Source organism: Felis catus, chromosome C1, assembly GCF_018350175.1.
Source record: "Felis catus isolate Fca126 chromosome C1, F.catus_Fca126_mat1.0, whole genome shotgun sequence".
In the NCBI taxonomy this organism is placed as follows: Eukaryota; Metazoa; Chordata; class Mammalia; order Carnivora; family Felidae; genus Felis; species Felis catus.
Genome location: NC_058375.1, coordinates 160,188,914 through 160,215,543, shown reverse-complemented (window position 1 = coordinate 160,215,543; position 26,630 = coordinate 160,188,914). Strand labels below are relative to the sequence as shown.

At 37.7% G+C, this 26,630-nt stretch overlaps 1 protein-coding gene across 10 annotated transcripts in view; it reads right to left on the bottom strand.

Annotated features, from left to right (window-relative positions):
• The window catches only part of DYNC1I2 (dynein cytoplasmic 1 intermediate chain 2), a 59,500-nt gene extending 45,810 nt beyond the window's left edge, over positions 1-13,690 (bottom strand). For 8 of the 10 annotated variants that reach the window (XM_019838256.3, XM_045033946.1, XM_019838260.3 and 5 more), the window contains exons 1-3: positions 13,263-13,422; positions 11,810-11,926; positions 9,732-9,849 (exon numbers count right to left, since the gene is read on the bottom strand). In XM_019838256.3, the coding sequence (XP_019693815.1) occupies positions 9,732-9,849; positions 11,810-11,917 (226 nt within the window). In that variant the 5' untranslated portion in view covers positions 11,918-11,926; positions 13,263-13,422. Of the gene's footprint in view, positions 1-9,731; positions 9,850-11,809; positions 11,927-13,130; positions 13,423-13,510 lie in introns of those variants that run through there. The other 2 variants (XM_019838257.3, XM_019838258.3) reach the window with 2 other exon arrangements.
• Between the last annotated feature and the right edge of the window lie 12,940 nt (positions 13,691-26,630).

Genomic DNA, 26,630 nt, shown 5'->3' with positions numbered 1-26,630 from the left:
CTCAAGACTCAACTCTAGAATTCATTTGCAAAGATGGTTTAACAGTCCAATCAGCTTTGAAAATAACAAAAGCCATTACTAATTAGCTTTTGCCAAGTATCAGAGATATAATGTTTAGTAAGAACAGTGATTGAATCACATTACTAGATTTAACATTACCATATGACAATGTTTAACAAGTTCAAGCTTCTTAGAAGTCTAGAGCAAAGATCCTATTTCCTTTTTTGAAAACCAGGGGAGATACATGGAGTAAACTGGTAAACAAATCTGCACCATGGCCTTCACTGATCACTTAAGTAGTATGGAAAGACTGTGACTTTTGGGGCGCCTGGGTGGCGCAGTCGGTTAAGCGTCCGACTTCAGCCAGGTCAAGATCTCGCGGTCCGGGAGTTCGAGCCCCACGTCAGGCTCTGGGCTGATGGCTCAGAGCCTGGAGCCTGTTTCCGATTCTGTGTCTCCCTCTCTCTCTGCCCCTCCCCCGTTCATGCTCTGTCTCTCTCTGTCCCAAAAATAAATAAACGTTAAAAAAAAAAAAATTAAAAAAAAAAAAAAAAAAAAAAGACTGTGACTTTTTAAATTCTCTAGAACAAAAACCCAATCAAGAAGGCCTTTCCTGCCAGTTTAGATCTTGGCCTTCCAAGGATGTAAAATAAACACTGCTGCCTTTTGGCACACAAAGAAACAACTAGACTATTTTTAAATGAGAAGGGAACTAGGAATGCACCTAGATTTACAATTAGACTTAAGTTTGAGTTGACAACTCAGAACCACACAAGTCTCAAGAGATGAAGGATGATGCATAGCCCAATTATTTCTCATGTAGAAGAAAGCCTCTGGCAAGAAGGGGCTTTTGCCAGGAAGTAGAACCTAGAAAAAGTGAACAACCAAGGAAAGCGAATGTATGGAGTAAGAGCTAGTATAGACAGTAAAATGGAAGAAGTGAGCTTCTGAGATAACCCAAAGTTGTAAGACATTGTCTAGGTAATCAATGATACTTAACATTCAAACACAGCACACACTACAATAATGCCCCCTTGTGGATACTCTTAGCCTGGAAAAATAACATTTAAATAACTTTTTCATAACTTCCTCTTTTTGTCCTGAAAGGTGTTGCTTTAAACATGAATTGTCTTAAATATTAATTTCTCCCTTTCTATGGGGTGTCTATGGCTCAGCATCCCACTCCCGATTTCAGCTCAGGGCATCATCTCATGGTTCGTGAGATCAAGCCTGAGGTCGGGCTTCCCACTGTAAGCATGGGATTCTCTCTCTCCTCTCTCTCTGCCCCTCCCATCTCTCTAAAAATAAACAAACATCTAAAAATGTTTTCTCTCTTTCTATGGCCCCTTCTCCTGATAATGAAGTTTAAATATCTGCCACTAATTTCCCCTAAATGTTTCATTTCCTTTATTGTTTTCAATGTAGTTCAGAGCATCAGATAAGTTTTTTAAAAGAAATTAATATATAAAAATAAAATTCTGTAGCATTAATATACTTGAAGGAACCATTTGTTAAAATCAGTCTAACCTTGAAGAAATGACTTGGTACATGGGAAGCATTCATTCTATCTAAAAATCAGATTTACCAGTTTTAAGATAAATAAATATTATTGATATAACCTACAACATGACCTACAGTTAATACTATTATATAGTACATAGGAAAGTTGTTAAAAGAGTAGATTCTAAGAGTTCTCACCATAAGAAGAAATTTTTTTTTCTTTTCTTCTTAGTATATCTGTATGAGATGATGGATGTTAACTAAACCTATTGTGGTAATCATTTTACAATATATATAAATCACACCACTACAAATAAGTAAACTTATATAGTGACATATGTCAATTACTTCTCGATAAAACTGGCAAAAAATGAGATTTAAGGTATTGAAAAGTTACAAAGTATGAGGGAAATAAATGTAGTACTTATTTTTGACTAGCAAAGTCCTTTTGTTTCTTCCTAATAAAAGAAAATACAGATAATAAACTATCATACTAATCAATGTACTGTGTCCTACTGATACAGACTCAGGCTACAGACTAATTGACAGTATCTGTTTTCATCTCTCTATAAGATGGTCAAAACAGTAATTACACATACAAAAGAGATTCACTTCACTTTTTTTCAATCATCAATGTTTAAGAGCTCCACACTGGATAGAACATGTTTGAAAGTTGTATCTAAAATTAACTTTCTTGGGGCGCCTGGGTGGCGCAGTCGGTTGAGCGTCCGACTTCAGCCAGGTCACGATCTCGCGGTCCGTGAGTTCGAGCCCCGCATCAGGCTCTGGGCTGACCGCTCGGAGCCTGGAGCCTTTTTCTGATTCTGTGTCTCCCTCTCTCTCTGCCCCTCCCCCGTTCATGCTCTGTCTCTCTCTGTCCCAAAAATAAATAAAAAACGTTGAAAAAAAAAATTTAAAAAAAAATAAAATTAACTTTCTTTGGGGTGCCTGGGTGGCTCAGTTGGTTAAGTGTCCGACTTCGGCTCGGGTCATGATCTCGCAGTCTGTGAGTTCAAGCCCCGCGTCGGGCTCTGGGCTGATGGCTCAGAGCCTGGAGCCTGCTTCAGATTCTGTGTCTCCCTCTCTCTCTGACCCTCCCTCATTCAAGCTCTCTCTCTGTCTCAAAAATAAATAAACGTTAAAAAAATTTAAAAAAATTTAAAAAAATAAAAAATAAATAAAATTAACTTTCTTTGACTGGCCACTCAAATTTAGTTAAAAACAAAACAAAACCAAGCCATGCTTCCTTTATGAAATATTAAAATTTCTGGGGCGCCTGGGTGGCGCAGTCGGTTAAGCGTCTGACTTCAGCCAGGTCACGATCTCGCGGTCCGTGAGTTCGAGCCCCGCGTCAGGCTCTGGGCTGATGGCTCGGAGCCTGGAGCCTGTTTCCGATTCTGTGTCTCCCTCTCTCTCTGCCCCTCCCCCATTCATGCTCTGTCTCTCTCCCAAAAATAAATAAACGTTGAAAAAAAAAATTAAAAAAAAAAAATTTCAATTTCCACTATGCTTTTTTCTGAAATTTAAACAATTACATTTTGTTATTACTTTTAAAGCAGATGGCTTTTATTTGGCCTTACAAGGTACATAAAGACATATGACCTAGTAATAACTGAACAAACATTTAAATGTCTAGCCTGTGCTGGACACCAGGGATAAAAATGTTACTGTCCCTACTCTCGAGGATTCCTGACAAAAAGTAGTCAACTCACCAAGTAAGAATCTACCAACAAAGAGAAGCTAAAAGAGATTTTATTAGCTATATATATATTTTTAAATAATTTCTTTAAAGTTTATTTTTGAGAGAGAGACAGAGTGTGAGCAGGAGAGGGGCAGAAAGAGAGGGAGACACTGAATCAGAAACAGGCTCCAGGCTCTGAGCTGTCAGCACAGAGCCTGATGCAGGGCTCGAACTCACGAGCCATGAGATCATGACCTGAGCTGAAAGTCAAGCACTTAACTGAATGAGCCACTGAGGTGTCCCTAGCTGTAACTTTTTAAAAAATCAAATCTTTTCAAAAAAATAAAAATATAAAACAAATTCCTTTCAGAATTTAAAAAAAAAAGAAAAAAGTCTGTTTTAGGAAAATCAGAGATTGGTGTTTTTAATAAATCCTCTTGAATATTCTAGCAGTATTTTATACTTCTACAATTCAAAAATATTTACTAAGTACATTCTGTAGTGAAAAGGAAAACAAGTATCCATCCTGGGTCATGATATAAAATATATTTTTTATTATGGGTTACTGTCAAGAAAGTTCTACGGACACTGACTTCATCTGTATCCTGTATTCTTCAAGTCTAATTTTAAATAAATACTAGAAAGATCTTTAGGCATCTGTCAGAGAACAGAAGAAGATGGAAAACCACACAACCCATTTAAGGTGGCTATTATAACTATTATAATAGAGCCAGACAAGATATAATAAAAGGAAAAAAATTACAGGCATTATTCTCTTATGAGCATAAAGAACTCCTAAATAAAATATTAGCAAATGAATTCAACAATGTATAAGAAAAAAAATTATCTCATAACTAAGTGGGATTTGTTCCAGAATGTAAACATGCATTTACATTAGAAAAACTATCATTATAAATCATTGTATTAATACAGTAAAAGGAAAAAAAAACATATTTGAAAATATAAAGAGAACAATGAATTTGTTGCAGTTTTGGCAGTTTTAAAAAATATCCAAATTCTTTGTGAATTCCAGTTGACAGAATGTGGTGGAATTGATGCTCTATGATTTCCAAGAATAAGTCAAAAAGAGTAGCTTTTTCCTGGGTCTCTCTATCTTTGGATTGCTCATTCTGGGAGAAACTGACATTCTGCAAGGATACTCAAGCAGTTCTGTGTGGAGAGGAACTCAGGACTCCCACTACCAATAGCCAATATCAACTGCCAGCCATGTAGGTGAGGCACCTTGAAAGCAAATCCTAGTAACAAGCATGCCTTCAGATGACTGCAGCTCTGACTGACATCTTGACTTCAATGCCATGAGAGACCAGGAACCAATGCCAGTCAGCTAAGTCACTACCAAATTCCTGACAGGCAGAAACTATGAGAGATAATAAATGTTTATTATTATTTTTAAAAAATCAACTGATACAAAAAGGAATAGAAAACCTGAATAGACTGTAACTTTAAAAGAAGACTAGAAATGGTGAATAATCTCTGCTCTCAACTACTCCCTGGGAAAAAAAGTTGCAATCCCAGGCAGTTTTACAGTTGAATTCTACCAAGTTTTAAAGGGAAAAGTAACATCTACCTTTTACAAGCTGTTGTACAAAATATCAAAAGGGAAAGCTGTCTAATTTATTTTAAAATCATAACCAGGGGTGCCTGGGTGGCTCAATCAGTTAAGTATCTGACTGTTGATTTTGGCTCAGGTCATGATCTCGTAGTTTTCAAGTTCCAGCCCTGCACTGGGCTTTGTGCTGACAGTGCAGAGCCTGCTTGGGATTCATTCTCTTTCTCTCTCTCAATCTCTCCTCCTGCCTCCCCTGCTCTCTCTCAAAATAAATTAATTAATTAAAAAAAAAAAGAGAAAATCATAACCATGATGGCCAATGAACTTGAACAGTATAAGAAAATTACACGCAAATTTACTTATGAATATATATATATATATGTATATATATATATATATATATATATATATACATATATATATATATATATAAAGATTCTAAATACAGTACTGGCTAATCTTTTTAAAAAATACACACAAAATCTCTGGCAATCCCCGGAGGTGACTCTTAGTAATTAAAGTGAAAAAAACTAAGCATGTCTTCTGCTTTTCTAACAGGAAATTCATTTAGGGTAACCAAATAAATCTATTATGAGAGAAAGCTCCCCTTTACAGAAGAATTTCAGCCACTAAGTGCACTAGAAAAGATGGAATTATTAAAACAGTTCTGCAACTCCTAATTAAAAAACTGATTTAGATAAGGATCACCAAGAAGTATTAAAACTATTTGGTGAAAAGTTGATGGAGAAATGAACATTCACATGGTGCCCAAGTACCATCTCCAGATATTACTGAATAGTCATAAGGAGAACAACAATAACAACAAAAAACTATGATGGAGAAACTTGCCTGTCATAATTGTAACCCAGTAATCAATCTTGGCATCACTAATAGCTCAACAACCAGGCATATGTACTATTGATATGATGTAATATGAAGTACACAGAATCTCTATGAGATATTCTTTCCAAAGATGTTCCAAACAACTTTTTTTTTTTTTAATTTTTTTTCCAACTTTTTTAAATTTATTTTTGGGACAGAGAGAGACAGAGCATGAACGGGGGAGGGGCAGAGAGAGAGGAAGACACAGAATCGGAAACAGGCTCCAGGCTCTGAGCCATCAACCCAGAGCCTGACGCGGGGCTCGAACTCACGGACCGCGAGATCGTGACCTGGCTGAAGTCGGACGCTTAACCGACTGCGCCACCCAGGCGCCCCCCAAACAAGTTTTTTAAGCCAAATTTCCAGGGTAGGGGAAATACAAACGATACAGGAACAAAAGCTAAATGTGAGAAAAACCATCATACAAACGCAGGAGGTGGGACATTCTAGAGACCAACTGGCCCACTCTCTTCAACAACTTGATGACATAGGGCAAAAAGTAGTGTGTGAAGAATCTTCTAGATCTAGAAAGACTACAAACATATCACTAAATGCAACATATGGTGCAGCAAGATTTTGGGGGGGAAACTTAAACTAGTTTTTTATAGGGAAGAAAAATTTGTTAAGCTAGAGCTATTTTGAAAAAGAGGAAAAAAGAGGGGCGATTTTCTCTATTAGAAATTAGGATATAATACAAAGCCACAGTAATTAAAATTGGGGGTTAATAGTATAAAATCAAACAAATTAGATCAACAGTGAAAATAGAAATGCCATGAATACATGGGAACTGATTGTACGACAAAGTTGGCATCAGATATCAGTGAGGGAAAAGATGGACTATTTAATAAACAGTATTGAGAAAATTAGCTAACTATATGGAGAAAAACTAGATTGGATACCTACCTCATACTATATTAAAAAATATAACCCAAATATCTAAAGGTGAAAGCTAAAACTATAAAGCCTAACAGAAAAAAAAAAAATGTAGGAGAATATATATTGTGTCCTCAAAGATAGTATTTCTTTAAAAAAAAAAAAAGACCAGGGGCGTCTGGGTGGCTCAGCTGGTTGAGCGACTGACTTTGGCTCAGGTCATGATCTCACCATTTGTGAGTTCGAGCCCCACATCAGGCTCCGTGCTGACGGCTCGGAGCCTGGAGCCTGCTTCAGATTCTGTGTCTCCCTCTCTCTCTGCCCCACACCCACTCATGCTTTGTCTCTCTCTGTCTCAGAAATAAATAAACATTAAAAAATTTTTTTTAAAAAGGTACAAAAAAAGGGTTATAATTGGCAGATCTATTATCAAAATGAAGGATTTGGTTCAATGAAAGATACTATCAACAGAGTTAACAGGTAATAGACTGGGAGAGGTATTTTTGTTAAAAAACTAAAATATGGGGCGCCTGGGTGGCGCAGTCGGTTAAGCGTCCGACTTCAGCCAGGTCAGGATCTCGCGGTCCGTGAGTTCGAGCCCCGCGTCGGGCTCTGGGCTGATGGCTCAGAGCCTGGAGCCTGTTTCCGATTCTGTGTCTCCCTCTCTCTCTGCCCCTCCCCCGTTCATGCTCTGTCTCTCTCTGTCCCAAAAATAAACGTTGAAAAAAAAAATTTAAAAAAAAAAAAACTAAAATAAAGAAGTCCTTCCCTAAAATATACAAGGACCTCCTACAACTCCAATGGTAAATGGCAAAAGATATGAATATGCAATTCACAGAAGAGAAAATAACAGATATTTGAGAGATGGTCAACCTCACTATAAAGAGATAAATTTATATTAAAACATTTTGGTAAGGGCATCTAGGTGGCTCAGTGGGTTAAGCATCTGACTTTGGCTCAGATCATGATCTCATGGTTCGTGAGTTCAAGCCCCACATTGGGCTCTTGGCTGTCAGCACAGAGCCTGCTTCAGATCCTCTGTCCCCTTCTCTCTCTCTGACTCTCCCCCATTCATTCTCTCTCTCCCCCTCTAAGTAAATAATAAACTTAAAAAATTTTTTTGGTATACCGTTTTATACCCATCAAGGTGGCAAAAACTGGAAAGTTGGAGAAGGTCAAGTGATGATGTGGATACGGTAATATTGTTACTTTCTTATTCAGTGGTACCGGGAGGGTCATTTTTGAAAGTGGTATGTAGAATCTAATAAATGTAAGTAAGCCCATACAAATAACATAGCAAATCAACTCTTGGGCTTACATCCCAGAGAAACTCTTCCACAGTTCTCAAAGAGAAAGTATATATTCTTTGCAGTGTTGCTTGTGAGAGCAAAGCAAAGAGAGAGAAGCAAGCCAAGTGCCTGTTGCTGGGAAACAGGTAAAATATGGTACAGAATAGAATATTAGGTGTCAGTCAAAAATAAATACCTAGATCTGTATTTGGCAACATAGGTAGCTCTCAAATGCTGCTTGACAAAAAGGTATAAACAGAATGACACACACAGCACAATGCCGTTTATGTGTGTAAAATATACATAAATATGAAACCTTGAAATACGTACGCACATGTAGGACAGATCAAGAGGATATATGTTAAAAATGCAAGAATGGGAACTTAATGCAAGACTAGGAAGGAGAATGGAATTGGAGATGGGGAATGAGGGAGAAATGCACACCCACATACCCACACCCACACACCGAAAGACCATTCTTTCAAGGCACAAGGATGGTTCAGTCGGTTAAGCGTCAGACTTCGATTCAGGTCATATCTCGGCTTATGGGTTCGAGTCCCAAGGCGGGCTCTGTGCTAACAGTTCAGAGCTTGGAGCCTGCTTCAGATACTATGTCTGTCTGTCTGTCTCTCTGTCTCTCTCTCTCTGCCCCCCCGCACCCCGCCGCCGACTCACGCTCTCTCTCTCTCTCTCAAAAATAATAAACATTAAAAAAAATTTAAAAATTTTAAAAAAGACTGTCCTTTCAAGAATTGATAACGAATATGAACTGAGAATTATGAGCAAGTGAATTCCATGAAAATGAAATCCTAAAAACAGAAAAGGGAAAAAATTCCTATAGGAGAAAAATGAAGCCAAAGACTCAGAAAAACTGATTATAGTCTATGCAACTAACAAGCAACTTGGTTTAGTTACTAGAGTATTTTTTTAACAGTAGTGTTACGATTCATTTACTTTTAAAACTGCCATTATGCAACATTAGCTTATTAAATAAAGACAATTCAAAATAAATAAATAAATAAATAAATAAATACAATTCAAGTTAATATATTTCAATCTTCAAATTCTACCATAAAGAAAGGCAAATGAGCTGAAAGAAATAACAATGAAGCAGACTAAGAGAGTAACTAGTTTTTCATCTTGAAACCTAGAAATATCAGCTCTAGAAATAGTTATATTGTAGTTTCACAAGAGGCAAACAGCAGTTACTATTTCTAAAATATATGTACCCTGAACTAGATGGAATTAACCCACAAACGAACCAGAAATGATAAAGGCCATATCAAACTAAAATACTACGTAACAGCACCCAGCTCATTTAAATATTTAATGCTTTCTGATATGTAACTAGATTGTCTCCAGTACCTCTACTACTTCAGCTTTTTGGTTTAGTACTGTTATCAAAATGAATAGCACAAAAGCAGAACAAGTCAAATCACTGCCAGAATAAGCTACCAATATTACTTCTCTTATTGGCAATGACAGCAGAGGTGTATCCTGTCCTTCCTCTACCTCTGAATACTAATAAGCTTTTAGAACTCTGACTCATTATACCTCTCTTTAACCTACAGAAAGAAATATAGAGTTAAGACCAGGAATCACAGTTATCTTTGAGTTAAATACAGTATACCACAGAAAACTTATCCAACAAATGTTGAAATAAATTACTGATTGAACAATAAAAGTCAATTGGTTGTTCACTGTATGTTAATAAGTATACCTAATCTTGCAGCTCTTTTAAACAAACAAAATAACCATGTATTGGCATATGTGAAAAAAGATAATTCTGAATAAATTGCAAGATTAGTCATTTTTAAGAGACACAAATAAGAAAAATATGCAAAACGTATGAAAGTCAATTCATTCATCTCAGATATGTCTAAGCTAAATAAAATCTATTTCTATCTCTTATAAATGGATATATTCTTGTCCTTACCAATGGGGGATTCTGGAGTTAGCCCCATGCTTTGAAGCAATGCTTCAGCTTCTCTTCTTTTTTTTTCAAGATCGGATTCTTCTTGCACAGGAGCAACTGTTTCCTTCTTCTGATCAGTCTAAATTTTTAAAGTTAAAAACGTAAGTTTACATAGGACATGAAATATTTGTTTGCCAAAAAATGTATTTTAAATAATGTACTAATACTGTATACTCTGGGAGAGTGGACTTAATTTTGAATACACGTTATAGTCATTAAATGAAAACCATTCTCAATAGAGTTCTAGTAAGTAATCTCCAAATGATATGTAATGAAGGAGTTCCCACAAAAGTTTTAACTAGTAAATTTAAAAAGTACAGTTATTTCTATTTATCCACAGTATGAAACTGCTATTCATGGTTAGGAATTGTGGAAACCTTCCCTAGAGACACAAAAGCGTAGATATAAATATCACAACAGTATTGAAAAAAGAAAAAAAGATTATTTAACAGGTAACACATTTTAAGTAAATAGACAACGTATTCTGTTGAAAATCAAGTATGAGTATCTCAAACTTTTGTACAATGTGCTTTTCATTGTATTTATGCAATTTTATGTAGAGGATGTTTGTCAAAAATTCATCTGGAGGAAACATCTTAGTTTTTGAAACTATAGGTAGTATTTTTATAATAATAAAAACACGGATGGATTTGGTAAAGCTAAAATTCACTTTTGCATAGCAAAATTATTGCCGGATTTTAGCCTTTTATAGTTTTAGCAAAATCCTTCAGTTAAACTAGATAAGCCTCAATAATCTGAAATCATCCAAAACATTTCAAGTGAAATTTAAGTTTTTTGAAGGAAAAGTGTTATATATTCACCTCAGATGCCTATTTCGGCTAACCACTATTACTCATACAATTATCTGCAGTGAATTTTGTCAATCATAACATTCTATGATACCATTTTAACTTAAAGAAGTCATCCATGAACTTCATCAAAATAGTCAAAGAGGTTATATTACCAAGTTGGTAATTTACCTGTACCTAGCAATGTATTAGTAGACTCACTATTTAATGCTATTAACTTATCCCTCATAATGTTTTATAAATTTTAAATTAGCTATAAATCATGTAGTAGATATGCCTAAGAGGCAATTTATGCCACTTAAGGCCATTTCTGGAAAACAAAAATCAAATATGCTTTCAGCACTGAAGGGTTTAAGGCTATAGATACTACTTTGGAATGACTCTACCATTCTATCAGTTAACTTTTAATCAAACAGCTAACTTAAATCTCCAACTTTCCAAGGTTCAGAATAAATTAGAAAATTCTTCAATTACAGGCCTTTAGAGCATCATAGCAATGCTGCACATAAATCATACTTTTAATTTTTCTGATTTTCTTTTCCCTTAAGAGATTTCTAGAAGTCTTGGCTATTAGCTATCAAATAGAAAACCTTGGAACTAATGTCACACTTAGGACAAATTATTGTACACTGACCATTTAAAACATATCTGTGGTAAAATTATACAAGTCTGTCCAAATAGTTTCCACTGGGAAAAAAATGTACATTTCAACACAGGAGCGAGTAAAATATCTCCAGCTCAGGATTAACGTGTAATTGCCACACATGATGAAAAAAGAACAAGTTCCCTATCAATTAAATAATCTATTATGTATTTCTCTTTGCTGTTATTTAGTCTTGCAAATTATTAGCAGAACAGACTGGCAAAACATTCAGAAAGGTAAGTTCAAAATCCAGACTAAGTTATGATATATATGCCATGCTTTTTAAGAGCTATTACAAGGCAGATGTCCCTTACTTATATGATAAGTATATTCTTAGAAATATGTAAATTGAACTTTTATGCATCAATCCATATGAAATATTTTTATTCGGTAAAAAAAATCATTTTAACTTATCAACTTTGTCATTTTCACATTTTGTTAATCTGATTTCCTTAAAATTCACATACAGTGCTCTATTTGCAGTCACAACTGCTAGATTTTTAATTATTCTGCAGGTATTACATAAAAGTGTATTTGATATTAAATCCAATTATTTTACACTGTTTATTAAAAAAAAGAAAACATACTTCCTTTTTTTTCCTTTCTTCTTCTTTTCTCTTCTTTTCCTCTCTGATTTGGGCCAACCGCTGCTTCTTACGTTCCAATTCTGCCTTTAATTCACTTTTGTCCGACATGTTTGTGAGCTTAAAAAACATATAATCATTTATAATCATCATTACGTTGGAAAAAATATACAATCATTTACAATCATCACTACGTTGGTAAAAGCAGGGCTCTTTTAAAAAATCAGTCTTCAAAAAGAGAATTATCTCAAGAGGCCATGTAGTGCACTGCGATCAAAAGACAACATATAAACTCTACTTTTCAAATATGGAAGCCTAGGGGCGCCTGGGTGGCGCAGTCGGTTAAGCGTCCGACTTCAGCCAGGTCACGATCTCGCGGTCTGTGAGTTCGAGCCCCGCGTCAGGCTCTGGGCTGATGGCTCAGAGCCTGGAGCCTGTTTCCGATTCTGTGTCTCCCTCTCTCTCTGCCCCTCCCCCGTTCATGCTCTGTCTCTCTCTGTCCCAAAAATAAATAAAAAACGTTGAAAAAAAATAAAAAAAAATATGGAAGCATATATATATCACTAAGACTTGGGAAACATTATGAAGAAATGTATGTAAGTAAATATTTGGAGTTGAGCAAAGTAGCTAGCACACAGTAAGCTCTTTAACGTTCAAATGTCCAAATTTAACACAATGTCTCTGACTCTTAAAACAGAAGGCATGGATTGGCTTTAAGGAGCTCTTCGACTATAGGACATAAACCAAATCTATCACCAGAGTTTTGTATTCATCCCTAGAAATTTGATGAAAACAATATGCAGACAAAAATTCCTGTAAATTCTAAAACCGACGTGTAATACTAACATTCAGGACAAGCAAAACACAAAAACTGCCATCATTAACTGTCACATGTATTTAAAGTACGAATATTTTTAGACAGAGCCCAACAACAAAGTCTGACTGGCTTCACTACCTACAGCTGACCGGCTCTTCCTCCGAGGCCGGGAGCTCCACGAGTGACAAGTTCACTTTCTCAAAACTACAAGGTAGACAAAGTCTCGGTAATTTTGTGCTACAACCTCCATGTTCGGGTACTTTCCAACACGCGCGGGGAGGGAAGACGCTGTCATCGCCGGGTAGTAATTTATTTATAAAATGGAACAAGGCGAAGAGTTGCTTTTCCCCTGAGGTCACCACCAAGAGGGCGCAGTCCAGGACTGGGGGTCTGGGAAAGGGGGGCGCTGGGGACCGAGCAAGACTCGAGGCTCCGCCGGCCACCTCCGGTGGGTCAAGGAGGAAAGAAAGTGGTCTGGTCTCCACCCGCCTTCCCAACTCACCGCACCTGGCTCTCCCCGCCTCTCCTTCAGGAGTCGGGCCGGGCAGCGCAGTCAGCAGGAACTGCCAAACCGCCCTTTGAGCCCCGACGTGAGACACAGCAGACAGAAAGGCCTTGAGGGAAGCACAGTCAACCCACCTGTAAGCTGGCGGGAAAGAAAAGAGTCCGCCCGCCTGCAACGACCCGGTAACGTCCCTCTCCTCCACCCCCGACTCCAAGAATCGCCGCCACTAGCTCCGCGACTTGCCGAGGCACACACAAAGAGAGATGGGCGGCGGCCACTACGGCGAGAGCTTAGGGACAAATGGCTTCACCAGAACGAGGTCGCTTCCAGAAAGAAGGGGTGGGGCCCCGCTGCGTGGAATTGCAGCCCCTCCGTGACTTACCTGTGTAAAGTAGAAACCAAGAGGTAAGACAAAGACCTCAGTCAGCCCAGGGACCCGAAGTGTTTCCACTTTGCTAAAATCTGGAAGAATACGCCTGATATCCTCGGACCGGATAAGCAACCACCGCCCTTGCCTTACAGATTGACACGACCAGAGAGGGAGAACTACAAGCCCCAGCTGTAAGGGAAACCTGCGTGCGCCGAGCAAGGCATTCTGGGAGTTATGGTCAATGATAGTCGCAAAGTATGCTGGGACGTGTAGTGTTTTCCGAGGCTTACGGTTTCCCAAGTCGAGGCCTTCTACCTTCGGTATCCCAAAGAGAAGCTGCCAGCACTGGCCTTAAACCAGTATTCTGGTCCATTGGTCAGCGCTCACAGTGTTGTATAAGTTATATATTAAGATCTTTGACTCAACACTGGCCGGATTTTAAGAAGGGCTATTTTCCGGCTGTGAATCTATGTATTACACTGCACATGAACAACATTTTTTAGGCTATATACACCAGTTTTAGGGAGAAAACGCCTTATTGAGGTTTCATGTGGCATCTTAGGCAATATCTAAAATATAAAACTAAAGTTTTACATTCTGTCAGAAATGTGACAATTTGTCTTTAAAAAATTTGTAAGTCTTTATTCAGTTTTTACTCAGCATCCTTGGACGGTTGTAAACTTGCTTAGCTGGAGTGTTACAGTTATGAAAATTAGCAATAAGAACTTCTAATTCCTGTGTTTTCTCCTAAATTTCATCGTGTACACATGGAATATTTATTTGAGCCCAGAAATAAAATGATTACTGTTGGAATAAATAGCTAGCTAAATAAATAAATAATAAATAAATAAATAAATAAATAAATAAATAAATATTTATCAGCATTGCAAATAATTCTTCAGTTCTTTGTTGTAGTGTGGTAGGTAGCATTTTTATTTTCTCTTAAAGAATTTTTGAAAACATAACACTATTGAAATCAATCATGTTATCTATTAAAACCGGACAAGAATGGTTTCCACAGTTTTTGATTTTTTTAATATACAAAAAAGGGAAAGTTATTGGAATATGAATTTTCCGGAAATGTATGGGTCTATACACATTAAAAATTTTTATGTTTAAATAATTTAAAAGACTATCTAGAAACAAAGCTAACACCAAAGAAATGTCTTTCTTCAATTCTAGAGGGACATTGCTCAAATCTAGGATTCATTTTTAGGATTCAAATTCTAAGTCCTTGCGACTGTGCCTAGTCTTCTCCTTATCTTACTTTGCCTATATGCAAGATAAATATCTCAGAAATAAATTTGAGAAAGAAAATTCTTTGAATTTCAAGATATCTCCCCATAACTTAAAATTTCAAACTGTATCTTTTCATTTTCTTCCTTCCTTCCTAGTATTTAGTTTTTGTTTAATTTGGAAATTTGCTATTGATTGCCTACCATGTGCCTGGAATGGCGCTGGGTGCTGTACGTAATAGCTAAAATGCATATCTCCGTCAGGACACCAGGTCAACTAAATGTTATGATGGGATTCTGTAGGGAAGTGATGGAAACACTCTGGGAAAGAAAATTTTCAGGAGAAAATGATTCCAGAGCTAAATCTTTGATTCTGGAAGGTTGAATAGAAGCTAACCAAGCAAAGAAGATGCAGAAAGTTGCCTTAGGAAGAGGAAGGAATGTGGCCAACGTACAGAGGTATGAGAGCATGGACTACTGAAGAATCTGGAAATAATTCAGAATAGCTGTAGGCTAGGATAAGAGCTAGGGAATGAAGCTACAAGCAGGGGCACAGTCACATATCCCAGTTTAGATTTAGTCCTGAAGATGATGTGAATCCACTGACAGATTTTAAGTAGGAGGATGGTGTAAGGTTAGCATATTAGACATTTGACCTTTCAAAGTGGTGTGAAGAAAGCCTGATGTGGTGGTATTTTTGGCCCTCAGACTCATTTCTTTCCCTTCTTTGCCCATGTCTGTGTCTCTGGGGAGTGACCCCAGCCTCTTTGAAAACTTCATTATGGTTGAGTTTGACTAATGAGAGGCTTAAGCAAGGTTATCAGAAGGCAGATGGAAGGTGAAATTTGGCATCTCTTCCCCACTTCCCTCCTTTTATGTTATATCTCCAATAGTAGCTTAATTCCTTCATGGCTACAGCTCTCTCCAGGTGGCCCCTCCTCCATGGCTCTTTCACTGGGCTCTGGAAACTTTATTTTCTCCTTTTGTCTCTTTAGCATCTCCTCTGTAGCTAGTTTCCAAGTGCCTCATCAACTCTTATTTGCTCCCTTACCTCTGTCAGTCTTTCTGTAACTTATTTCATCAGAGTATCTTCATTTGAACTCTTTGGGTGAACTCTGTTTCCTGCTGAGACCTTAACTGATACAGCTTGGTTGGAGAGATGGGAGATGGAGAGAAGAGGCAGGATAGAGACAAGAAGCAGAGAATATAGTTTGAAGGCTTTTGGGTGGAGCCAGAAACTATATGTGTATGAGCCAATGCATTGGGAATGGAATTAAGTGGGAATTAAGAATTAATTCTTAATTCAGGAGAATTAAGAAAAATAGACTGGAGAAATGTTAAGAGTGTATAAGACGTTTATAGCAATAAAGCATGCTAGGTAACCACCTGAACTCCCCCCTGAAAATAACTGAAAATGCAGGATAAAACACCTTTTCTTTCTTGCCAAGAAAGTAAAGAATACATCAGACAAACGAAGGGGGGAACTTAGATGGCATTTGCCTAACTTGATGAATTTTCATAGCTTGTAGGCAAGAGATCACAAGAGACAAAGCCCAAAGCCTATTCTAGACTGCAATTTCAAAAGGAAACCTCTCAATATATCCTTGATATAGGAAATCTACCTCAGGGGTGCCTGGGTGGCTCAGTCGGTTAAGCGTCCAACTATTGGTTTCAGCTCTGGTCAGGTTCTCATGGTTTGTGAGTTTGAGCCCCACACTGGGCTCTGAGCAGACAGTGCGGAGCCTGCTTGACATTCTCTCTCTCTGCCCCTCCCCCACTCTGTCTCTCTCTCTCAAAACTAAATAAACTTAAAAACATTTCTTTAATTAAAAAAAAATCCACCCCAACTCTTGGAAAATTGTCCAGCAACTCTGGTACTCACTGGGATGGGAATGAGGAGGCAAATTTCTGAGAATGTGCAATCACAGGTGGGCCTTCACATGGCTTTTCAGCCTGAAATGTCAGCATCTGGATGGCTCATAAAAACATGGACCGAAAATTTGGTTTCAAGTTTTCCAGACTTGTCATGTACTCAGATGCCTGGGAGAAGCAAATGTGAATCTTTTTGTAGGAACTCCTTTTATTACAAGCTTTGAAGAATTCCATCCTTGAGAATTCTATGCTTTGAAAAATTCCACATAAATTTCAAGAAATAGGAGCTCAAAAATCATACAAAACACACAAAGAAGGCACCAAAAGCAAGAGCCAACCAACCAAAATAACAGGTAGCAGAATAAGACCCAGAAAGACTTCAGATATAAGAATATCAGACACAGAATATAAAATAAATATGGTTCACTATTGTAAAACATAAAAGAAGTAGCTAAAAATATGACTAAAACAGTAGATTTTAAAAATGAACCAACTAGGTCTTCTTAAAAGTAACAATATACTAACTGAAATTTAAAAAGAAAAAACCCTCAAGAGATGAGTTGAACATAGCTAAAGAGAGCGGTACTACCCTTAGACCAGTCTTGGGCCTTGTACTTTGGAGTCTGCTCTGGCCTTCATCCAGCTACAAGGAATCTGCATGGCTAAGGATATGGCCAGTCATGAAATCTATATGCCCCCTTATAGATCATACTCCTGGCAGCAGAGACTCTGCAATTACCATCCCAAATAGTCCCAAACCAGCTTCTGGTTCCTTATATACACCTCTTCCCTGGGTCTCTCCTCCTGAGAGTAGCCTGTACTCTCAGGGGGTGGCCAAGAAATTGCTCTCATGGAATGAGATGGGCTGTAATGGAATGTGGATTTGTAGGTTGGTTGCCTAAATGTGTACATTCAATGTCCATCGTAGTGTGGAATGGAGCTGAGGATAAAAAGGGGTTTGGGTTGGCAGATGGGAGTCAACAATCCCTGTGCCACCATAGTATAGGGCAGAGCTCTAGGTATCCAAGAATTTTAAATTCAAACCTGGCTTTTGTCAAGATAGGAGGAGGGAATATATTTTAATTCTTTGTTAGTTTGATTTCTGACTTTTAAATATGTTTATATAGTATGTGGCCTTTCATTTGTACTCTTTTCCAGGGTCCTAGAAATATTGAGGGTAGATCAAGAAGAGAAAATGTTTATATTAGAAGGTAGTACTAAAGAAATGATCCAGAATGCAGCAGGAAGAGACAAAAAAGCTAATATGGAAGAAAGAGTAGAAACGTGGTGGATAGTAGGAGAAGGTCTAACAAACATCTAATGAAGTTCTAGAGGAGAAGGGGAGAGAGAAGAGAACAGAGTCAACCTCCGAAAAGACCATTTTTTTACAACTGGCAAAAATCACGAATCCACAGATTCAAGAATTCCTATTAGTTGCAAATGGGGTAAATGTAGAACTTGACACCACAGAATGAAACTGTAAAAAAAAGAGGGGCACCTGGGTGGCTAGTTGGTTAAGCTTCCAGCTCTTGGTTTTGGCTCAGGTCATGATCTCCCGGTTCATGAGTTCAAGCCCCATGTTGTGCTCCGTGCTGACAGTGCAGAGCCTGGTTGGAATTCTCTCTCTCTGCCTTTCCCCTGCTCTCTCTCTCTCTCTCAAAATAAATAAATAAACTTAAATAAATAAATAACTTCCTTAAAAAAAAAACCATAAAAAAGAAAGGAAAACAAAACAAAACAAAACAAAAAACCAACCCTGAAAATAACCCAAATGTCCATCAACTGGTGAATGGATAAAATTGTAATATATCCATACAATGGAAAACTGCTCAACTCAGAGAGGAATGAGCTACCCGTACATGTAACAGCATGAGTGAATCTTGAAAACACCATTCTAAGTCAAAGAAGCCTCACAGAAATGACTACATACTGTATGATTGTATTTCTATCAAATCCTAGACAAGGCAGAACTATGGCAAAAACCAAATCAGTGGTTGCCCAGGGATGGAATAGAGAATGACTGACTGCCACGGAGGCATTAGGGAACTTTGTAGAGTGATGGAAGTGTTTTGATTACTGTGGCTTTGTAGCAACTTTTGCAGTCAGGAAGTGTGTGACCTCCAACTTTGTTCTTTTTCAGGATTGCTTTGGCTATTGGAGTACCTTAAAATTCCATATGAATTTCAGGATGAATATTTCTATTTCTGCTAAAAAGGCCATTAGGATTTTGGTGGCTATCTATAGATCTGTTTGGGGAGGATTGCCATCTTACTCTCAAGTCTTCCCATCTGTAATCACAGAATATCTTTCCATTTATTTAGCCCTTTAATTTCTTGAAGCAATACATGGCTTTATTTTGTCTTCAGTATACAAGTCTTGCCCTCCTTGGTTAAATTTTACCTAAGCATTTAATTTTTTTATGCTATTGTAAATGTAATTGGTTTCTTAATTTCCTTTTGGGATTGTTCACTGTGGGCGCATAAAAATACAGCTGAGATTTGTGTGTTAATCTTGTATCCTGCAACTTTGCTGGATTTATTTGCTCTAAACAGATTCTTTATAGATTCTTTAGGATTTTCTACATATAAGATTATGTCACCTATGAACAGAAATATTTTTACTTCTTCCTTTCCAATTAGGATGACTTTATTTCTTTTCCTTGCCTAATTCTCTGGCTAGAACTTCCAGTATTATGTTGAATAAAAGTGGTGAAAAAGAACAGCCTTGCCTTGTTCCTGATCTCAGGAGGAAAACTTTCAGTCTTGAAACTACAACTTTTTTAAAAGGCTAGAATACCACTTCTTAGAAAAGCCAAGATTATTCTGTGGAGTCTGGTTTCTCTAACACCATGGGCTATTATTTGATCCTACTAACCTGGGGAACTACATCAGCTGAAGGCTCCTGTTTTAGGCAGGGAGCTGAAAGTGGTGTGGGAAATAGCCAGATATTGTTTGGAATTTCCATCCACTTAGTTGGAAGTAAAGGATATCTAACATCCTTTAGCTAATTTCTGTCTCTTAGTGTCCTGAAATTTCTGTCTCCTTGTGATTAAATCACCACTGGCCAAACAAGGATGCTTACCTGTTTTTCAAATCCTGAATTTTGATAAGTAAATAAAAGTATAACCATAGAATGTGGTACCATGAAGCCATTAAAATTAGCTTGGTGGTTCTCTATGTGCTGATGACAAATGACCTCCAGTATAATTATAATTTATAGTTGAAAATAGTGAAGTTAAGGATAGTTTGCCTAGAATTATCTGATGTGTGCAAAAAGGAAGAAACATAACCATGTAGGTACTGTTTTTACGAAGATACACAAGAAATGAGTTATAATGGTTGCTTCTAGAGAAGAGGGCTAGATGTCTGGATCTAGAGCAAAACAAAGACTTTCTTCAATGGCCCGTTTGAATTTTTTTTTAAATGTGTCAATGTGTAAACAACAACAACAACAACAACAACCACCAAAACCAAAACCCACACATGTTTTTGTTTTATTTCATTTTTAACACTTAAAAAAAAACCTTATTATCAACATTGATTAGAAAGACTGTAATGGCTAAGAAAAGTTACTACTCCACATTACTTAACTCAAACCACTATGTCATTGCTACTTAAGTTGGCAGGGCTGAGGAGGAGCATAGTGAGCATTAGTACTGAAGGGATTTTTTGTTTTAAGGGAATGGTTGGAGAGGATGCACTTTAAAATTTCTCAGAATAGTTTCTAAGAGAGGTTAGAAACAAAGGGGCGCCTGGGTGGCGCAGTCGGTTAAGCGTCCGACTTCAGCCAGGTCACGATCTCGCGGTCCGGGAGTTCGAGCCCCACGTCAGGCTCTGGGCTGATGGCTCAGAGCCTGGAGCCTGTTTCCGATTCTGTGTCTCCCTCTCTCTCTGCCCCTCCCCCGTTCATGCTCTGTCTCTCTCTGTCCCAAAAATAAATAAACGTTGGGAAAAAAAATTAAAAAATAAAATAAAAAAAGAAATAGAGGGAAAGTGCATTTATTGAACACATTCATATCCAGAGTTACACTTGAACTCAATATATCCACTTATAGAAAGTTTTATAAATGTAACATTGAACATACTGCAGGGTTTAATTTATATGAAATTTTAAAGTAGGCAAAACTAATGCTATAAGTCAGATTAGTAGCTATTAAGGTATGGGGGTATTGACTGGAAAGGGACATAGGGAGGTTTGTGGGGTGCTGGTAATGTTACACATCTTGATTTGGGTGTAGTTTACACAAATTTATATGACCTATAAAATATTGTACAATTGAACATTGTAAAAGTGTATAATTTTATGGATTTATATAATTTATAAAAAAAAATTCTACCCTTATAAAGGATCCTCTTTACTATATATATATATATATATATATATATATATATACACATATATATGTTATATTCAATTTAAAAAAGTAAAGAAAAAAGGAGCATATTGAACTGTGCCCCTTAAACCAACGAACATATAAAATATCAGAAAGATACAACACCCAGATCAGAAGAGGAAGGAATTTGCAAGGAATAGAAATGTGTTACATTTACTTAGTGATCCAGGCATTTCAATATATTGTAGGGCCTTCAGTAAGTCTTTCCCAGGTAGCCAGCCATAGCATTTAAAAATGTTTGTTGACAACCTTGTGATATGCATTTTCATCAAAGTTTATGATGAAATTATGTTGCAAAAAAGAAAATTGTAGCTGCATTAGCAATGCATGAAGCTTTCTGGTAATTACACTTTTAGTGTTCTTCTGTAAATGTCACTCGTTTGGTTATAACTTTGCTAAAATGAGATGAACTAAAATTTAAGACATACATTCCTATGACCTTTTTACCAGACAAAGAGCATACAGCATTTCTCAGGACCTTTTCATAAATATGTGTCTCTCATTTTTTTTCTACATGTGAATCCTCTAACATTTCACTTTGATTGTCTAAGTTCCTGAGTTTTCTACCACCCTGCCTCTGTGACCTTACATTGTTCATCTTTTGCATGTTAACATCTCCTTCCAAGTCATTGTGTTGTTAATATTTTCCAGATACTTCCTTCACCTTCAGGAAATGTATTTGACTTTGTCTTTCAGATATTGGCACAACTACCTATTTTCTTCCAACTTTGGGAACTATCTTAACTTCCCCATTTCCTCTCATGCCTAAATGAAGTTCTTTAAGAAACTATCTTCACTCAGGGGAGTGTTCATGAGCTGGCCAGCAAATCTCTCCTCATAATTTAATAGCATTACTTTTCTATTATCCTTATTATTGTTCTAGTCTGTATTTTTCCCTTTGGAGTGTTTGCTGCATTGTTAACTTAATACAGTTTTTTTTTTCATTATTTCCTCTACTTGTCTTGATGCACATATTTTCTCTCTTAGTGTCAAAATAAGGTGATGGTGAATTATGAGTCCCTTCTGAGCTGAGGATACTTTTGTAATCTGGTAACCTTTGGCAGGAAGCACATATCCTAGTGAATGATGGAGCACTTAAGAGTGATTCACCACTGAGCATTACAGAAAATAGGCTGAGGGTTCAAAAATTCAAGGCAAGTTCCTTCTCCTCAGCGTGGTGTATATACTGTGCTCTCACTTTTCTACCCCCTATTATGTGGTTAAGAGAGAGAAGATAATGATGGCTTCTTAAAGTTACCTATAATGCACTCAAAACTCTGTTAGGTGTAATGGTTTTAAAAGGTAGAATGAAAACACAGCTAGAAGATCAACACAAAAGGAATCATTTTCTGATGGAGACTGCAAGGTTTGCGCACCTCCTAGTACACACCTGCAACTCCCATTAACTGTGATGGGAATTATGAGTGCCCCATTAAAGGAGTATATGACCCTCCCCCCGCAAGTGTGGTAGGCAGATACTCTTTTGCCCCCAGAATTTCTTGTATTGATTTAGTTTCTTGTGGTAGAATCAGATCTTGTATTGTTGTTTTAAAGTTTCTCTTAGGTATTCAATATGTTGTCTTTTGAATGGAGGGGTGGAAAACAATTACTGATTGGCAGGCGAAACATTGTTAAACGAACACAAACCCTGCCTAAAGCTCAAATCAGACCCGGATTGATTAAGTTTCAGGTTAGAAGCCTTGATCTGTAATATTCCTCTTTGAATCACTATTTATTCAACATCTGACCTTACTGACTTTAGGCAAATTTCAGTGTGGTTAAGACTTTCTACGTTAACATGGAAACGAGCTTCTAATTATACAGAACTGTTGATTAACAAAATGTACAGATTTGCATAATGGGAAAAGAACTTTGCTCAGTGATCTTTCCAGAAATCTTGATCACTGACAGACGCTTAGCTTTTAAAATGTTGTCTGTGTGTATGTATGAATATAATATATATGTGATATATAAATATACTTACACTTATATACTGAGAGATATTTATACAATGTAACACTATCCCCTGAGCTCTTGAGACATACATCCAACTCTCCACTGGATATCTTCTGGAGATCCTACAGGCAAGCCTCAAATTCAACATGTCCAAAACTGACCTGTCATTTTCCCCAGCAAACCTGCTCCTTCCGTTTCCAGTCTCACAGAATGAAACTATCATTCCTTCAGTCATCCAAGCACAATCCTGCAAAATCATCCTTTTCGGGTTTCATATCTCCCTCATCTACCACTGTTGATTCCATGTCCTAAATGCTTTCTGGAGGCAACAGAAAGACATCTGTGATGCTAAGTGAGCAGGCTGCAGCAAGCATGACTAGTGAGCATCAGATCCAGGCAGATGGTCTTCATGAGAGAAATGCAGCAGCAGGAAACAAGAATCCAGCCACAGTGATAAAGTCCAACCAAGAGAGCCCTGGGCCCAAAGAACTAATAGAGTAAGGAGAAAATTAGGTAGTGATGAAGGAAGCCAGCAAGGGAGGGATATGTTCCTAGAATTGGGATGGCAGGCAGGGATTTGGTCACACATGGCCTTAAATAAGTAGCTAGAAGACATGGTGAGAAGTTGATTAACATTAAGGGTGGTTCTAGGCAGACAAAGAGGTATGAGTCCCATAGTCCTTATATCCCTGACCCTGGACCTAATTAATCTTAGAGACTGGAATAGAAATGAAGCAATAGGTGGAATTAGATGATCTCAACTGTCAGCTTCTAGGACTTTGGGGCCAGAGAGGTTATTACATCAGTTGTCACTGGGTGCTGGCTATAATTCTCTCACTAGTAGCCCCCTCATCATTTGACCTACTGCCTAAGAAGCTTTTCTCTGAATAATTGCACACTTTCAAAAGAACGGTATCTGTGCCATCCGACAGTAAACTCCAGGAGCCCTATCTCGCTTAGTGCCGTTATGTCCCTAGACCTAAGAACAGTGTCTAGCCCATAATGGGTTCTCAAGAAATAGTCACTGGGGGGCGCCGGGGTGGCTCAGTCCGTTGAGTGTCCCACTTCAGCTCAGGTGATGATCTCACGGTTCGTGAGTTCGAGCCCAGCATCGGGCTCACTGCTATCAGCATGGAGCCTACTTTGGATCCTCTGTCCCCCTCTCTCTCTGCCCTTCCCCTGCTCAACCTCTCTCTGTCTCAAAAATAAATAAACATTAAAAAAAAAAAAAGAAATAGTCATTGGCTTTTGGATGAATTACAATGTAATTATAGTGGTACTTATTACTTTGGACCTTACAGATTTACAATTCTGATAGTTCAGATGTCACAAACTAGAATCTCACTTTTCTCAATGTAACAAAGTAAACAAGGAAAAAATAGGAGTGATGCCTGATATATTGTTTCCCGGCAGCTGTGTAGCAAAACATTTGGATTAAAATCAATGAGTGTACTAATGAATTACTTTTGACATTCAGAGAACTCATAGAAGTCATAGAAAAATTACTAGTATACTAGGAAATAAATAGGCAAAGAAAAAGATAGTTTGCAATAGAGTAACTACAAATGGCTAATATGTGTAGAAATGTTCAATTCCTACTAGTGTAGATATGCAAATTTAAACAAGGAAATATAACTTTGTAGCTATCAAGTTAGAAACTATGTAAAACTTCTAGGTCTCAATAAGTAGACAGATGTTCTTACCTGCTTACACTTTGTTGCAGCCTTTAGGAAAATAACTTTTAAAAAAATGTTTGCAGGGCACCTGGTGGTTCAGTTGGTTGAGGGTCCCACTCTTGATTTCAGCTCAGGTCATGATCCCAGGGTTGTGAGACCGAACCTTGTGTTGGGCTCTGGGCTGTGCATGGAGCCTGCTTAGGATTCTCTCTCTCTTCCCTCTACCCCTCTCTCCTGCTGGAGTTTTCTCTCTCTCTCTAAAATTAAAAAAAAAAAAAAAAGTTTGCATCATTAAACAGTTTGTTCAATGCCTGAAAGTCCATTTTACAAAAATAACTTTAAAAAGAGTATTTACAAACATTGTTGTGAGTTTTAAAAATAATTGTGAACCATTAGAAGCAATCTGGATGTCCAACTAGAGAACAACTGAAGTCAATTGTGGTATAAGCAATATGGTGGAAACATTTACCACCGCTAAAATTATGTTTCTGAAGAATTGATGATGTGAGAAAACCCTTTGTTATAATGTAAGTGAAAAATATAAGAATATAAGTTTATATATAAAGTATGATCTCAAGTACTTGTAAATAATTATGTAGAGAAAAAACTAGAGGGAAATTCACCAATATGTTAACAGTGAATGGCTCTGGGTAGTGAGACAACAGGACCCAGAAGAGGAGTTGGCAAAGAAGAGTTAGATGGTCTAGGAGAGAAAGTTGTTGACATGGGCGTGGATACAAAAACCCGTCAGAAAGATTCAAATATTCTCAGAAAGCATGATATCATCCACATAACAGACATAGGAAATGTGACATTAAAGAATATGGCATCTTTAGCAGTGTTTGAACAGTTAAGGCTGAGAAAGGGTTGCCTTGTGGGAAGAGCTTAATGCTGAAGTGTTTTGTCAAACTGTGTTCCATAGAATCCCAGAATCCTGCACAAATACTTTAGAAAGTCCATAAGCCTCTGGAAGTTCAAATTTCTTCAAAGTTTACATGCTGTTAAGACTGCAATTAATCCCATTAACCCCATTTCAAATGTTTGTGTTTATCAAAAGTGTGCTGTTTTATTAACTTATATAATAAGTAAATGTTAAATATTATAAAGCTGAATGTGTAAAATAAATCCATGTCGATAAAACACTGGTGGTCTTACCTATCTTGCATACTGGGGTTAATGATGGTTTTGTTAGTTATAAAAAAGAAAAAGATTCTGCTGTTTAAAGATTTTTTTAATTTTTTTTAACGTTTTATTTATTTTTGAGACAGAGAGAGACAGAGCATGAACGGGGGAGGGGCAGAGAGAGAGGGAGACACAGAATCGGAAGCAGGCTCCAGGCTCTGAGCCATCAGCCCAGAGCCCGACGCGGGGCTCGAACTCGCAGACCGCGAGATCGTGACCTGAGCCGAAGTTGGACGCCGAACCGACTGAGCCACCCAGGCGCCCCTAGAGATTTTTTTTTAATGTTTTTTATTTATGTTGAGAGTGAGAGAGTACGTGAGCAGGGGAGGGGCAGAGAGAGAGAGAGAGAGGGAGAGAGAATCCCAAGCAGGCTCCACACTGTCATCACAAAGCCCGATGCCAGGCTGGATCTCACAAAATGTGAGACCATGAGCTGAGCTGAGATCAAGTGTTGGATGCATAACTGACTGAGCCATCCAGGTACCCCAAAGGGTCTGCTGTTTAAAAACAAAAATGAAAACTGCTGCCATCTGGGTCCCAAGGACCTTGGTCTAGAGTCTACCTCTTGGAGCTGCCCACTGTGCAAAAGTGGTGGACTCAACAGTCAGGGTCCACCATACAAATGCCAATAAGTTTGGGTTTTATCTTAATGGCAATTAAGAGAACCACTTAATGGCACTTAATGGCACTAAATGCCACTTAATGGCAATCAGAGAACCACTGATGCATTAAAATTTTTTTTTATTTATATTGAGAAAGAGAGAGTGCGAGTGGGGGAGGGGCAGAGAGAGAGGAGAGAGAGAATCCCAAGCAGGCTC